Source organism: Neolamprologus multifasciatus, chromosome 3, assembly GCF_963576455.1.
Source record: "Neolamprologus multifasciatus chromosome 3, fNeoMul1.2, whole genome shotgun sequence".
Taxonomy (NCBI): domain Eukaryota; kingdom Metazoa; phylum Chordata; class Actinopteri; order Cichliformes; family Cichlidae; genus Neolamprologus; species Neolamprologus multifasciatus.
In genome coordinates, this window is record NC_140441.1 from 14922473 (window position 1) to 14938054 (window position 15582).

The 15582-nt window shown below is 40.5% G+C and overlaps 1 protein-coding gene across 7 annotated transcripts in view; it reads left to right on the plus strand.

Annotated features, from left to right (window-relative positions):
- Positions 1–15582, plus strand: part of LOC146521761 (sodium/potassium/calcium exchanger 2-like) — a 52844-nt gene that overhangs the window by 16190 nt on the left and 21072 nt on the right. For 3 of the 7 annotated variants that reach the window (XM_085154862.1, XM_085154866.1, XM_085154863.1), the window contains exons 3-5: positions 6051–6099; positions 7187–7295; positions 10188–10202. In XM_085154862.1, coding sequence (XP_085010988.1) covers positions 6051–6099; positions 7187–7295; positions 10188–10202 — 173 coding nt within the window. The remainder of the gene's footprint in view (positions 1–6050; positions 6100–7186; positions 7296–10187; positions 10203–15582) is intronic. The other 4 variants (XM_085154864.1, XM_085154865.1, XM_085154868.1 and 1 more) reach the window with 4 other exon arrangements.

The following is a 15582-nucleotide window of genomic DNA, read 5'->3' on the forward strand; positions in this document are numbered from 1 at the left end:
ACAGCAGAGCAAGGCATGTTATCTGTGTAGCTTAGGTTGCCTGCCTGGACTAGCATTGCGGGTTGCACTCGATGTGTTTTTAGTGATGTGCTCTCAAGCAGCTCAACACGGTTATTTAGCTGCTCGAGAGCAACTAAATTTGGACAAGTATCCAAGTTTTTTCCTGGTTGTCCCTGTTGTGAACCACAGCTCCCTGTAAAATAAAGTCATTCGACACCACAGACTGACTGAAAAAGGATTCAACTTTAATCGATTGTGGCTGCGAGTCATCCAGGAAGTGCAACTTAAAAAAAAAAAAAATTAAATCTGGAGCAGAGTGCATCAGTCTTAAAAACAAAGAACCTGCATCAGTTTTCTTCTCCATCTGCAGATCAAAACCTGCTCTGATCTGATGGGAACGAAAACCGCAGACTTGATCAGTCTTGCAGGAGGTCCACCTCTCGCATTTATTCAGTTAAAACATTACATCGGACTCTCACAGTCAGTGTTTAATCTCGTGAATAAGTCATGTTTTGGATCATTATTATTCCAATATTGTTACACATAAAAGTGGCTTTAGAACAAGCATATATAATATCAGGAGAATGACAAAAAGTACTTGTGTCTGATCAAACCTAGCTTTGGGTGATTACATTCGCTTGCTGTAATGACACAGCGTTTTTGTTTCTTTTGTTTTTTTGGGGGGTTTTTTTGTTACTCTGTTTGTCTCCCAAAAGTCTCAGTCTGATTGGTTCATGAGAAGGGGGGAGGGGGGATAAGAGGAGGCAATTTTGGCTTAGTCCTGGTGAGCATTGCCTTGTGGGAAATCAGTGTCGTGGCAGCTCCTGTAATTAGTTCTGCTTGTTAGAAAAATGAAGGGGTTACTAATTAGCAAGTGGATGGCTTCTTGACTTGTTGTGCATCTTTTCTCTCCATTCCTTGAAGATCATCATTATCGTCTCCCAGCAAAATGGGGGAGAGAGAGAGAAAAGGAGCGAGGGAGGGAGATGCTGCTCAGTCGTGCTGCTCAACAGTTTAGCTCTAACACGATGAGTCTAGATGGACAAATCTCAAAGGGTGTTCTGTCATGCTCTGACAGACAGGCTGCCTTCTAAGTACTTGCAGGCAATCGCCTGGAGCTGTGCAAGATTTCACTTTTTAAGTTCACTCAGCAAGCTGGGAGGTCTAGACAGACTTACATATGCTTTATTTTTAGTGTGTCCGTCTCTGCTTTGACTGCTAAACTAAGATTTACTGTAGTATCACTTTTAGCTCGTGACAGCAATCAAAATGTGAAAGGCCTGTTTGGGCCGAGTCCTTAAACCGCACCATGTTTGTGGTGTTAATGCCTTTTGGAAGATTTTTATGTCTGTTATCGATCATACAACAAGACTTATTCAGTCAAGTGTGCTAACAGAGCATTTAAGTCTATTCTCAGGTCATGAGTAAAATTCTAGTATTGTTCCAATTTATTTAATACAATTTTATTTATATAGCTCCAAAAAACAACAAATGTCGCTTCAACACGCTTCCTAGTGTAGACCTACAATAATATAGAGGAAACCCCCAACAATCACATGACCTGCCATGAGCAAGCACTTGGCAATAGTAGAAAGGATAAACTCCTTTTTAACAGGAAGAAACCTCTAGTAGACCTATCAGGGTGGGGCAGCCAGCTGCTACGACTGATTGGAGGTGAGGGGAGGGAGACGGGACAAAAGACAGGGAGCCGGGGATTAATAATAACCAACGATTCCATGCAGAGCGGTGTGTAAACACATAGTGAGTGAAGAAAGGTAGAGAAGAAACACTGCAGGCATATTGGAGCGCAACTAAGGGAGGATTCGGGGTGACCTGATCCAGTCCTGACTATATGCTTTGTTAAAAAGGAAGGAAAGAATAAGAGGCCTGAGAGCTGAAAGCTCCGCCTCCTATTCTACTTTTAAATATCCAAGAAACCACAAGTAAATGAGCAGTCTGAGAGTGAAGTGCTCTAGAGTGATATGGTACTAGGAGGACTTTAAGATAAGATGGGGCCTGATTATTCAAGACCGTGTGTGTGAGGAGAAGGATTTTAAATTCAGTTCTGGATTTAACAGGATTTATACGTCACACTATTTAGCAGGTATCAGTGTATGTGTGATGCTCCCATACAGTCTATAGATAATCCAGCCATCTGCTTTCTTCAGTTTTTCCAGTTCAGGGTCACGGTGGGGTTGGAGCCTATCCCAGCTGCCATAGGGTGAGAGGCGGGAACACCTGTCACAAGGCTAACACAGAGAGACAGACAGCCATTCACACTCACATTCACACCTACAACCAATTTAGAATCAGCAGTTTACCTAACATGCATGCGTTTGGACGGTGGATAATCCTCAGTACCAATTTTAATACTTTGGGTTTTTATGGCAGATTACCTCCTAAACTATTCAATAAAAATATTTAAGGAAACGTTAGACACAGTCAGAGATTTTCCAATTTCTAACCGAACTATTTATAGATATGAGAGCTATTATTTTCCATAGATCTTGACTTTAACATTTGTATCTTAAACCATGGCTAAAGGAAGAAGTTTTTAAAACTCTCCTAGTTTCTCATGTGAAATTTTGCTAAGACTATAACTGTATTTTAGCCACTAGACTACATTAATATCTGAGGAAATTAAGTGGAGATGATACGGACAGTGGCTCTTAAGAATTCAAAAATTTTATGTCTCTACTGTTATCGCACTTTGTAATATACGTAGAGTGTAATAATGAGGATAGAGATATAAAGAATCATCTGCAGCTGTGATGGATTTAATCAAACTCGATCGCTGGCAAACTCGATACTGTATAAAAAGCTATTATTATTCTCCTGTGTAATTTGGCTTGGGTGTCAAAGCATAAAGGAAATGCAAATCAAATTCCTCCAGAAATAGACCACTTTTGTGCTCTCTGATTGCATATGAGAAAACCTATAATCCACCACTAACATTGGAAATTCAGGAGTTCCAGCTCTGCCTGCAGCATCTGCTCAGATTCCTCTGAAAGTCCCTTCTTCATGGTTAAAAGTGGAGGTATTTTTTGCAGGATGTCACACCCTTCATCGATAATTCTGCACAAAGCAGTGTTACATGCATACAGCGGCGAAGGGACATTTATCTCCCATTGCTGATCCGCTTCCAAGAATGATCCTGATGTGACATTACGTAAGAGCTGGAAAGCAGAGCCGGGGGTATTAGGGAACACAAAAACTCCAGAGAACATACTAATCTCCCTATGTGATTATTAGTCATAATATTTAACGCTGGCTTAATGAGCGACCCATGGCATAATCTCTATCTGGCACATTCACCTGCTCTCTCCTAACCCTCCTAACTTGAATTTGAGGGAGTTAAATAGAATAATTATGCTAGACGGTGCAGTGAATTACCCTGAAGATGGGGCGGAGGGGGTTACAGCCGAATAGCTTTGTGGAAAATCTCAGGATTAGCTCAACTTCTGCTTAATTTTTGGGGCGAAATGTTTAATTTCAGCTCTCTCGTTTCTGCAATTGTTCAGTTGCCGCACAGCAGCAAAACGAATATATGGTAAATTATGAGCTGTTAAACAGAAACAGCGGGATACAGTGGGACGTGGTGGGTAATGACGTTCACAGGGACTGCAGTGGGGATTTTTCTTATAAATAGAGCACGCTAACAAGTCCACCGTTTTTTTTTTATGTTCAATTTAATTAGTTTAAAAGTTTCTGTCTTATTATCAAAACGAAAGCGACACAATTTATTGCTCTTTTTTCATAAAACAAGAAATCTGTTAACATCCCATCCCTGCTTCGTGTCCAGTTAGCAGATTTTTAAAAAAAAAGTTTAATTGAATTCAGCGTCATTTAGAAAATTAATCAGCGTGTTGACAAGTTTGCAGGCCCTGTCTCGAAATTTGTGCGTTTACCCTGCTTTTTTTTTTTTTTTTTTTTTAAAAACTCACAAGATCAAACCGAACTGGCGTCTGAATTTCATTATACATCTTGCACCTTATCAATGCACACCAGTGCCGCCTCTTTCTACACACTGCTGTTTGAAACCGTGTAGGCAGTGAAACAAAGCCTCGGTGTTCTAAGATCTGAACAAAAGCTTTGTGTTTGTTCTCTTGCAGTTAGAAACAGAGGCCTTAAGCGACTGTTATCTCGCACACATTTTTGGAGATGAAGTGAGCACAGTTCTGTCAGGCAGTTGGTGAAAGGCTTTTGTTTCAAAAATAAACTGTGTTACAGTACTCTGCTGTACATGCCAAAAAGGCCTGCTGAGAACGATGGCAGGAAAATCGAGCGATTGTTAAAAAGGCTCGAGTCTCTTTGGCACAATCTGGCACTTTCTCCCCGGCAAAGTTTTTCACATTAAAACTGGCAGAACACACTTATGTGCTTACTTGATGAGAGTTAGATGAGCTGATCAGTACGACTCTCTTAAGAGTCTCAGAAGTTATAAATACGAAGCTTCGGCCCAACTTCTCACATTAAAACAGCTGCCACAGAGATTGCATAAAGAAAGATGCCACATGTTAATAAGATGCTAGTAGGTCCTTTTTTAAATTACAGGACAGCTTGCTATTTCCGTCTAATCCTCAGTAAAGGGCTCAAAGAACTTTAAAGGTAGCTTGCATAACAACTGGAAAACTTTGAAACTGCTACATTATTTGGAAACCATCATTATCTCTGTTTTCCAGTCTACAGGCAATAGATAACCAGGTTTAACTTGATCTTTACCTTTACCTATACAAGTAAACACATTTGTCTCTACATTTTAATAGTTTTTTATGGCTATAGTCTAAGTATGTGCAGGCAATATATGTCTTCGTTTTAATTTTGATGTCTTATTTATGAACAATCATGGCGACGAAATAACCGAGGCAAAGTTATTACTGTGTTACATTTTATTTTTTGCTATAAATCAAGTACGCCCCTTTTTCAAACTCACTCACTGTTAAGTTTGAGCTAACTGATAGAGCCTTTGGTAAATAATGGCTAAAGTAACAGATTTCTGTAAGGCAACCTGTGGGTTTTTTTCTTTTGCCATGAGTGAGTGAGTGTATGTGTGTGTCTAGGTCTGCCAAACCGTATATAAGTGGTCTGTCTGCACAAAAAATACCTCTCGTCTGGACCACAGAATGTATAAAAAAGATGGGCATAGCGTCTGGGTGAGAAGCCAATGCAGAAATGCCATAAACTGACATTTTTTCTAATGTTTGAGTACGAAAGAGGTCTGGTTGTGTATCTATACGTTCCTCATTTCATTTGACTGTGGCGACAGTAAAAACGGTCCTGATGAGTTTACAGCCTAGATTGTTAAATTTGTAGTATCGTAAAAATAAAAAAAAATCATAAAGGAGGGTGATGCATGTGTTCCACAAATCGCTAACCTACGAGTTAGCTCTTCAGTCAGATCTGCTCCTTGTTTGACAAAATGCAACATGTACAGCAAAAACAGTCAGCCTGTGGCTTCACAACAGGCCTGCGGATGACATCATGGTTGCTATGTCCATCTTTTATCTACTTAAGTGCCGTTTGGGCAGCCCTGTGTACTCCATCACCTCCATCTTTGTTTTGTTTCATTTTACATTTATTTGTTTAAGAAATTGCTTTTAAAGTTCAATACATGCGAGTAACCGCATTTAATAATCTCAGTATTAAACAACCATCTTGCCATAGCAAGCCACCTTAACTCTTCGCCTATACTTTCACACAGCAACAAGAGGCACCTTAAATTCTGATGCGAGTTGACAGCCTTGATTTAAATGACTCAAATCGAAATGACATATTTGAATGTATTTCAAGGAAATTTAAGTCGACACGTTCTAATCCTGCTCAGCTTGTGACTGACACAGTAGGCAGGCACAGCAGTGGGGAGGAATCTGTCCCTCAAGTCTTGTCCACTTGCATCACAGTCAGTTGTCACCGTCACTGTTACTGTGCTGTAATGTCTTTCTCTACTGTCTCGTCATCTTGTCTGTGTGGTTGTGTGAGGCTTGCTTCACATCTGTGTCTTGTTTTCTCTTCCTCTTCCCCCCTTTTATACTTCCTCTTCTCTTTGTGTTGGATGAGAAGGCAAGTCCTGGGGCGCCAGAGGATGACGGCAAGTTGTCGGTAGGTCCTGTCTGATTGACACTCCCCCGTCTTCTTCTGTGTTTGTCCCCTGTTTCTGTGTAGATGTATTAGAGCAACTTCTGTTTCTCCCGCCATACTGTGAAGAAGACATGTACACTGTTATCTCTAACCCTCAGCCTCCCTCTGTGCCGAGAGTAGCTCCGTCTGTTTCCCAAAGCACTTCCTTTGCAACAGTTGCATTTGGGCGCAGCATGTAAAAGGCAATCGAGGAGGAGGCCTGGATTCTGAAAAAACACTTTTAATGCTTACGCAGTTCCAGCAGGCACAAGAGCTTCCATCCCGAATGCAGAGAACGCAGATAAAACAGCAGACGGACATTCTCTGGTGTCGTACTGAGAATCTACAACTTTCTAACCCTCACACGAGTCGTGCCGTTCCGCTTGTCTCTCTTGCCTCCCGCTCACACCCATGGGAGGCTGTGAATTAGCACCTGACACCTCCTTTGCCTACGCATCACCTCTGATGAGCCAAAGGTGGACACATTCGCATCAAGCAGCTGTCACCTGCAACGGTGCCTAATTTCCCACAATTCTCAAGTTCCACCTCGGCTGCTGGAGCGACCTTGGCGAGGGTTGTTGTTTTTTTTTGTTTTTTTCTTCCGCAAAAGGAACTAAAAAAATGTAAAAGTGTAAATGCCTGTGACAAGTCCACGAAGCTTATATTTTTAAGAAGCTGTAGTACTTTATGATTTTTTTTTTAAACTCGCTTGCAGGTTCTGCTTAGGGTTTTTTATGTAAAAGAGGATTAGGGAATCATATTCCAACTGGAAGCGTAATTGAAGGTGGTAGCACATCATATGCTCATGGACAAACATTGCAGTGACACGAATCCTTCTTTTTGTAATTAAAATGCTGTGGATTTCACAACAGTTAAAGCACCAAGTCCCTAGAATGATCTTCCCTCTAATGTAAAAATGAAAAAGCCTACAAAACAGCGTGGTTTTCCCACATTTAGCTCAATACTCTTGGATTAGAAATGGCTTTAGAGGAGTGCTCGCATTAAGGACATTTACTGGATACTGAAAGCAGTAGCAGAATATTTGACTGACGCTTGTCTCCCTTCACAGGCGCGGCCTCGCCTTCAAAGGGGAGGTAGTTCTGCCTCGCTGCACAACAGCTTGATGCGGAACAGCATTTTCCAGCTGATGATCCACACGTTGGACCCTTTAAGTGAAGGTAAACTGCACACAAAAAGAAGTTTTTAACACAAAAGACATACAGCACAGATATTCTTTTTTTAACTGTCCAACATTGTGTATTTCCAGATTGACCGAGCCTGGATCTTGTCTTCATTCTTGTCTTTAACTCTTAAAATTGTATTTTGAGATGTGTCAGAAGTGGATTAACTAAAAACATGCAATTCCTTCCACAGGAAGAGTGCTGTTGAGCTCACATTTTCTTAACCAATGAATAACATAACAGAGTGTTATGATGAAAATGTTGGCTTTTATCTATTCACAAGCTGCCCGCGTGCTTCTTTAAACACAGAAGCTCCAAAAAACAGTCCATGTAAGATAAAGTGCACTTGGGGCTGAGGTGAAACACCGTTCTCCTTTAATCCAAGTCCATTAGCTTAGCTAAGAAAAACGTTTAAAAAAGGCGTCAGCGTCAGTGCTCGGCACAGGGGATGAATATGTTAATATGCCGGGTGAGGCGTGGTGTCATTCTCAACCCATCCTGAACGTGATGAAGGAAAAATGTTTATGAAAAGCAGGGGAGCAGGGGTTTGAGGAGGGTGACGAATCCTAATCCTTAAAAATGAATATTAATGTTAAATGCTGAATCCATCTTACTAGCCGATGTCATTTTTCCTCATCTTTTTCTTCCACCTTTTTGGTTTTCATGAAAGTTTACATTCAGTTTGGTTTGTTTGGCTGAAAAAAAGCATCACTGTCAATACACAGTAAAATATCGCATAGGTCCTACAGCAATGTGTGTTAGCACAAAAACAGAATAAATATTTTCCTTCTGGATTGATAGGACTGCATTAGCAATTGGCTGCTCTGTAGTCCAGAGGCATTTCAGCTTTCTCTAAAATGACTTTACTTTGCTTGAAAGCCAAGCTTGGAATGAGTCAGCTCAGGAAAGATTAATAAGCCTTAAAGTGCCCATTAACATGCATCAAATCGCTGTTGTACACTGAACCCAAGGCGTCCTGTCTCTGAGTGTATTCATCATCCCATCGTAGCGATTAATGGTAAATCACAGCCTGAGTGCAAGTCTGTAAGACCACTGTTGTATATGCATGCATGTATATATGTACATGTTACACATAATCCACCCAGTTGGGTCCTCATAGTGTCTTTTTCAAGGCATCTGATAGTAGTATTCACTAAGTTAAGCTAAGTTATGCGTGCAAGATATGAACTGAATTCTTTTTTTCTCTTTGTTTTAACTGATTTATTTATTTGTGTCCAAAATAAGTTCCTATTTGCCAAAAAGAAAGTTTTTAAAATGGTCAAACCTACTTTAGTATGAAAGCAGCCAAGATAGCAGGACATACCAAATTTGATTGATGAGGTCTTCTGGCAAATTAACGGCTGGAAATTAATTCGCTGAAACAACAGCTACAGTGTGACATGACACAATCAATGAATTCATTATTGTCAAGAACAAAAGCAACACGTTGGGCTTCCGATGATTTGCATGTATTATTTTGAAATTTCCATGTAGCACATCGGAAAGTTTTCCTCGTACTCCAATGGACATGTACCCGTGATAAGTACAGACTTAAGTACATCTGAAAAAGCACTTATCAGAGGCCTCATTTCCTTGGAACTCTTAACAACTTCATTGGCTGCAGGACTGCGAAGGCCCAATCAAGACAGACCCTATTGGGAGATGAGCAAATATGTTCTATAAACATTTACTGGCATCATTAATGCGAAGGAGCGTTTACTGGGTGAGCTTACGGCATAGAGAAAGACGAACAGGTGCATCCATTTTAGTTGGAGGCTTGTGCTGTGTGTCCTTGTGTGCTCTTAGGCATTAAGTGTAGCTCAGCAGGGACGTGGGGAGCTGGCAGGGCTCCTTCCATACATTTTTCATTCGCATTTCTCAAAATAAGTTGTTCAGGCTTCAGTGCTGAAAGGCTCTTGTGCTAGTACTGAGAGCTGGTTAGCTTTTGGTTATTAGAGTTTTAGTGATTTAGAGTTTGTTAGATGTGTGTGTCCGTGTGTGTGTGTGTGTGTGTGTGGTCCTTGTATTGCAAACACTGTGGGGACTGAAGTGTTTTTACACATTATGGGGACAAAAAGCAAATAACAGCAACAATATGATATAAATATCATATCATATATAAACAATATCATATTTTCAAGGGAAGACAAGTTTAATTTGAGGATATTAGGTTAGAGCTTCCTTTCTTCTGCTCTGTTTTGTCTGTAGTGACCACAAAAAGTAGTTGGAATATAATCTATCTGTGTTGTTTCTTCAGCGTATGCCTTCATTGCAAAGTGCATTTTATATCTAAACATGTAAAACCTAAGATTTTAAATCTATGTGTGGCAATGTATATGTTTCTGTCATATCATGGGGATATGATTATTTACTTTGTTGCCCAGAGTTAGATGAGAATAACTGCACTCATATTTATTTGTTATTAACAGGACATAGCTACACATAGGACAACAGTAATAGTGTTTTTTTTTAGCTATGCTACATGAGCTACATGCTACATGACTCATGTAGCATGTAGCATGTAGCTCATGTAGCATGTAGCTCATGTAGCATGTAGCTCATGTAACGTGAGCTACATGCTACATGAGCTACATGCTACATGAGCTAAGCTAGCATCTCCTTCCTTCTGTCCCTTTTAATGCTTAGCTTAAAAACAGAGGAGTAATACCTACTTTCTCATCTAACTCTCTGCAAAGACGTCCAAAATAAGTTTTGAGTTAATTTAATGCCATGAATGAAGAGCTAATGACATTTAATTTAACACAACCCTTTCTCATCTTGGAATTACCTATCAATGATTAAATGTTCACTATTGGACTAAATATCACCTGGATTTATCTTGTCTCTGTTTCTGTCTTCTTATTTCTCTTTCGTTTACTGTCCCTTCAGAATTTGCTGACTCTGGTGAGTTACTCCTCTAATTTCTGTATCTCCCCCTGCTCCAAAACAATATTTTTGTTCTCATTCCAACAGCCTGAAGGCAACTCTTGTGCCCAGTGTGTCCCTTATGTATACATTTCCTAAGCGCCGATGTGCTGTATGTCAATTCTGTACCGTACCATCCCTGCAGACTCTCTTCTTCAGATATCTCATTCTCTCCTGTGGGTGCTTTTTCCCTGGAAACCCTCTGTTACCATTTCTACATTGTTTTCCCCATCGTCCCTAATCCTCTCTCTCCTCTTATGAACTCCTTTGTGATTTTTAGCTTTATAAGTGCTGTTCTTTGTGAGACACGTTGAGGCCCAAAATAAGTGCTGTCAACATTGTATGTCACTCTAGGTCTGTGAGGCTAAGCAGATATTTAAGCAGACAGAATTTGCTGTGGGAAAGAGACAGAGTAAATGTGTCAGCCTTTTGCTTAGGTCATGAAACGGCTTATCTGGAAGACGGCGAAATGCTGTCAGTTGATTTCTCAGCCCTTTTTATATCCCCGTGGTCAGAATTCTGGTTAAGCTATATGGAGCAATTAACCAGTGGACTGAAAGTGTTTCCTTGTGCAGCCTTTTACAATCAGCTGTGGACAAAAAACTATCAGCATTTAAATTGAGCTTAAAAAAACAGCAGCTTTCTTGATGTTGTTGAGGTGAATCTCCTACAGTTTAATATTAGACCTTAGAACGTGCATGTTTTTCATTGCAGGGGAAATTGTATTAGTCTGGTACACTTAGTTCTGGGCACAAGGACCAGCATCTTTTTTTTTTTTCCATCAGTGTGGAGCTACAAACAATATCACTTAGGAGTGGCATCAAATATTGAACTACTCAGAGAGAATGGGTGGGAGAAGGGAAGAGTGGCTCTAACTCTACTGTCTGAACCCTCAGCAGACTGCTGAAACAAGTTTCCCAAAACAGTACTCAGAATTCAGGCTGCGTGCTTCAGTAAAATGTATCACTCTGAGATCTGAACTGTGGTACTGAGTCTGTGCTTTTCCATAGCTGCAGTTGACCTCATTAATCTTTGTTAGGTTTTTTCCTGAGGTAGACGGGAAGTTTTGCATAGGCTGAGCAAATAACAGACAAACTCACTAAATTTGGGTCAACTAAAAAACAATCATTTCAGCACATAGCCTGTTTTTTCAGTAACCTAGCGAGACCAAAGGGGTTGTTTTCTTTAAAGTTTTAGATGTTGGTATAGAAGAAAATTACCAAAGGGCAACAAATTAGGTCCACGTGTGTGTTTGTACCGAACTACAGAAAACACCCCTTAAATTACATGAGGGTCTGAATTTTCAGTGCAGTTATTATTAAAACGGCCATTTAGCATTTAGCATGAGGGTTAATCCATTCTTCCAGCAAGCATTTCCAGTTTTCCCCACATAGCTGCCTTGCCTGCCAGCAGTACTGTCTGTGCTGTGACCCAGACCATCGATTACATGGTTCAATAATGCACTCACTGTCACTGACCTACCACCCCTTAGGCAACGGAAATATATTTTCTCACGTAAGCAGATATAGTCTATTGACATTCTGGGTTAGATCTTTTTTTGTATCAACTTAACAATGTTCATAAAACATACATAGCAAAAGAAAATAAGCTGAAATATAAGATGACATGTTAACATATTTACTGTAGAATATAATCAGAAGAGATATTGTTTCATATCCTGCAGGAATGTGAAACTCATTTTACATTGTGGGTCACATACAGCCCGCTTAGACCTTACGCCGGCTAGACGAGTGAAACCTCCTTTCTGTCAGTGTAAAGAAGTTTAACTACACATTGAATCCCTGAGATAGCGTCATGTAAAAAAAGTGCAATTTCAACAGCACATCTCACTTTTTCGACATAACAGAGAAATGCTGCTGGAGTAAATGGAGGAAATAAATGTATAAAATTACACAAAAAATTCTCTTAGTTAAATTTTTGTTAATTATCAGAAAATATCCTCTTATTTTTTGGTTTGTTTTAATTTTTTTTTTTTTACTGTGGACCCACTGTAAAAATGATATATTTCTATAGTTATAGTGAAAAAAGTTTCCTGTCATTTGAATGTTTAGCTATTACTCAGGTACTTTGGTATTGTATGAAAAGCTTTGGGAGGAAAATTTGTGCTCTTCTTCATATTTTCCAGTAGGCCAGTTTGGAGTCTTTGGCGGACCGATTATGGCTGCCAAGCCTTATGTTTGACATCCCTGATAGATAGTTTGACTTGATTTCTTGCTGGTGCCGTAGGAGCCATAGAAATAAAGTTAATGTAATTTAGCTTAGCATAAAAACTGTAACCAAGTAGTTACCGGCCTCTGTTCAAACATAATCAAATACTACGCATATGTCACACCCCCTCCCATGCCTTCTGATCCACCCCGCACTGGGTGGGTGAAAGAATCAATGCTAAAAGCCTTTTTGCTTTTGCACAGGCTGTGAATTTCCCTGACACTCCAACCCCCAGCAGACAGAGCGGACTTGCACACACACTCTCACACATGGCTCACCAGAGGTTTAGAGGTCACACCACAAGGACAAGAGGTCCCTTGGTAAACAACAACAACAAGCCTCGCTCTCTCTATGGAGTTACAGCAGGTGGACCGTGCAGCCAGTGATTGTGTCTGGGGATAATTGCCCTCAGGGCAGCTTTGTAGAGACTGGACGTAGAGTGGTAGTGCACTTCAAACCAAAAATAATATAACGATATGGGATTGAGACGCTTGTCAAGTAGCGCCGCATTTGAGCAAGACATTTTGCAATGAAATGTGATTTCATCTCATTAGATTGTGTTTTCATGACTGCCAAGTCTCACATTTGGCATGAGATTTTCACCATAATCCTCTCACACGCTAGCAGAGTGGTCGCCTACTTTCGGATATTAGTGTGAACGATGTCGGCATGTGGGTGGGAACATGTAAAGTGCTTATTGTACTGATGCCTACTACATGGCAAAAACTATAAATCAATACTTGCAAAATTAGGGTTAACCAAAAGGTTTATATTAACTTATTTGGGAACTAGCCTCCGTTAACAGGCAGACCTGGTCAAAAATATCAACTTAGTACCGTCAGCTGAATCAGATAAAGAGGTCAGATAAAGGTCAGACAAAAACACAGCAGCACAATAAGTGAGGCTTAAAAGTGATTTAAAACATTTAAATTATTTGTAAATGACATGTGGTTTAATGGTAGTGTTTCAAATTAAGTTTTTCGTCTTGTTCCAAGCCCATTGTTTGTACTGTATAAAAAAATAGTGTTCGAAACAGCTTCTTGGTTCTTCGTCAACGAGATTAGCCACAGTCTAACGGCTGTTTGAAACAGGAGAGTGGATTTTACATCAGCAAACAGAAAGATTTCCAAGAATAGCTTTAATAAAAAGGTACATGTTATTCTACTTTGTTGCCAGTGAGATCCTTCCAATGATGACGTTTGGTTAAACTTGCTATAGTTAGTAGAACATGTTCTCTTTAGTTGAAAATAGTTGCTCACGCTCTTTTCGAGGTAGTTTTTTGTGATGGTTCAGGATTCAGGCTGTTTCATGTGCTTCCCAGTCTTTATGTAATCCCAGACTGGCTCCACGATGTGAACATCAGACCTTGTGGTGGCCATGTGCTGCAGGACTCTTTATTTTTGTTGGTGCTGAGAATAGTTTTTTGCAACTATATGTTTGTGGTTAATATCAGTATAGTACATGAATTTGGAACCAGACCAATTTGTTTTGCATGGTGGATAAAAATGTAAAGATCTAGAATATTTCCTCTTATGAGCAATCAAAAGCAAATACTGTGAATGGCTTTATTTAACATTTTACCCTCTGACATATAGGTTAAAACACCAGTTGAAATACAGTGGGGCAAAAAAGTATTTAGTCAGCCACCGATTGTGCAAGTTCCCCCACTTAAAATGATGACAGAGGTCAGTAATTTGCACCAGAGGTACACTTTAACTGTGAGAGACAGAATGTGAAAAAAAAATCCATGAATTCACATGGTAGGATTTGTAAAGAATTTATTCGTAAATCAGGGTGGAAAATAAGTATTTGGTCAATAACAAAAATACAACTCAACACTTTGTAACATAACCTTTGTTGGCAATAACAGAGGTCAAACGTTTACTATAGGTCTTTACCAGGTTTGCACACACAGTAGCTGGTATTTTGGCCCATTCCTCCATGCAGATCTTCTCAAGAGCAGTGATGTTTTGGGGCTGTCGCCGAGCAACACGGACTTTCAACTCCCGCCACAGATTTTCTATGGGGTTGAGGTCTGGAGACTGGCTAGGCCACTCCAGGACTTTCAAATGCTTCTTACGGAGCCACTCCTTTGTTGCCCGGGCGGTGTGTTTTGGATCATTGTCATGTTGGAAGACCCAGCCTCGTTTCATCTTCAAAGTTCTCACTGATGGAAGGAGGTTTTGGCTCAAAATCTCACCATACTTGGCCCCATTCATTCTGTCCTTAACACGGATCAGTCGTCCTGTCCCCTTGGCAGAAAAACAGCCCCATAGCATGATGTTTCCACCCCCATGCTTCACAGTAGGTATGGTGTTCTTGGGATGCAACTCAGTATTCTTCTTCCTCCAAACACGACGAGTTGAGTTTATACCAAAAAGTTCTACTTTGGTTTCATCTGACCACATGACATTCTCCCAATCCTCTGCTGTATCATCCATGTGCTCTCTGGCAAACTTCAGACGGGCCTGGACATGCACTGGCTTCAGCAGCGGAACACGTCTGGCACTGCGGGATTTGATTCCCTGCCGTTGTAGTGTGTTACTGATGGTGACCTTTGTTACTTTGGTCCCAGCTCTCTGCAGGTCATTCACCAGGTCCCCCCGTGTGGTTCTGGGATCTTTGCTCACCGTTCTCATGATCATTTTGACCCCACGGGATGAGATCTTGCGTGGAGCCCCAGATCGAGGGAGATTATCAGTGGTCTTGTATGTCTTCCATTTTCTGATGATTGCTCCCACAGTTGATTTTTTCACACCAAGCTGCTTGCCTATTGTAGATTCACTCTTCCCAGTCTGGTGCAGGTCTACAATTCTTTTCCTGGTGTCCTTCGAAAGCTCTTTGGTCTTGGCCATGGCGGAGTTTGGAGTCTGACTGGTTGAGGCTGTGGACAGGTGTCTTTTATACAGATGATGAGGTCAAACAGGTGCCATTCATACAGGTAACGAGTGGGGGACAGAAAAGCTTCTTACAGAAGACGTTACAGGTCTGTGAGAGCCAGGGATTTTCCTTGTTTGAGGTGACCAAATACTTATTTTCCACCCTGATTTACGAATAAATTCTTTACAAATCCTACCATGTGAATTCATGGATTTTTTTTCACATTCTGTCTCTCACAGTTGAAGTGTAC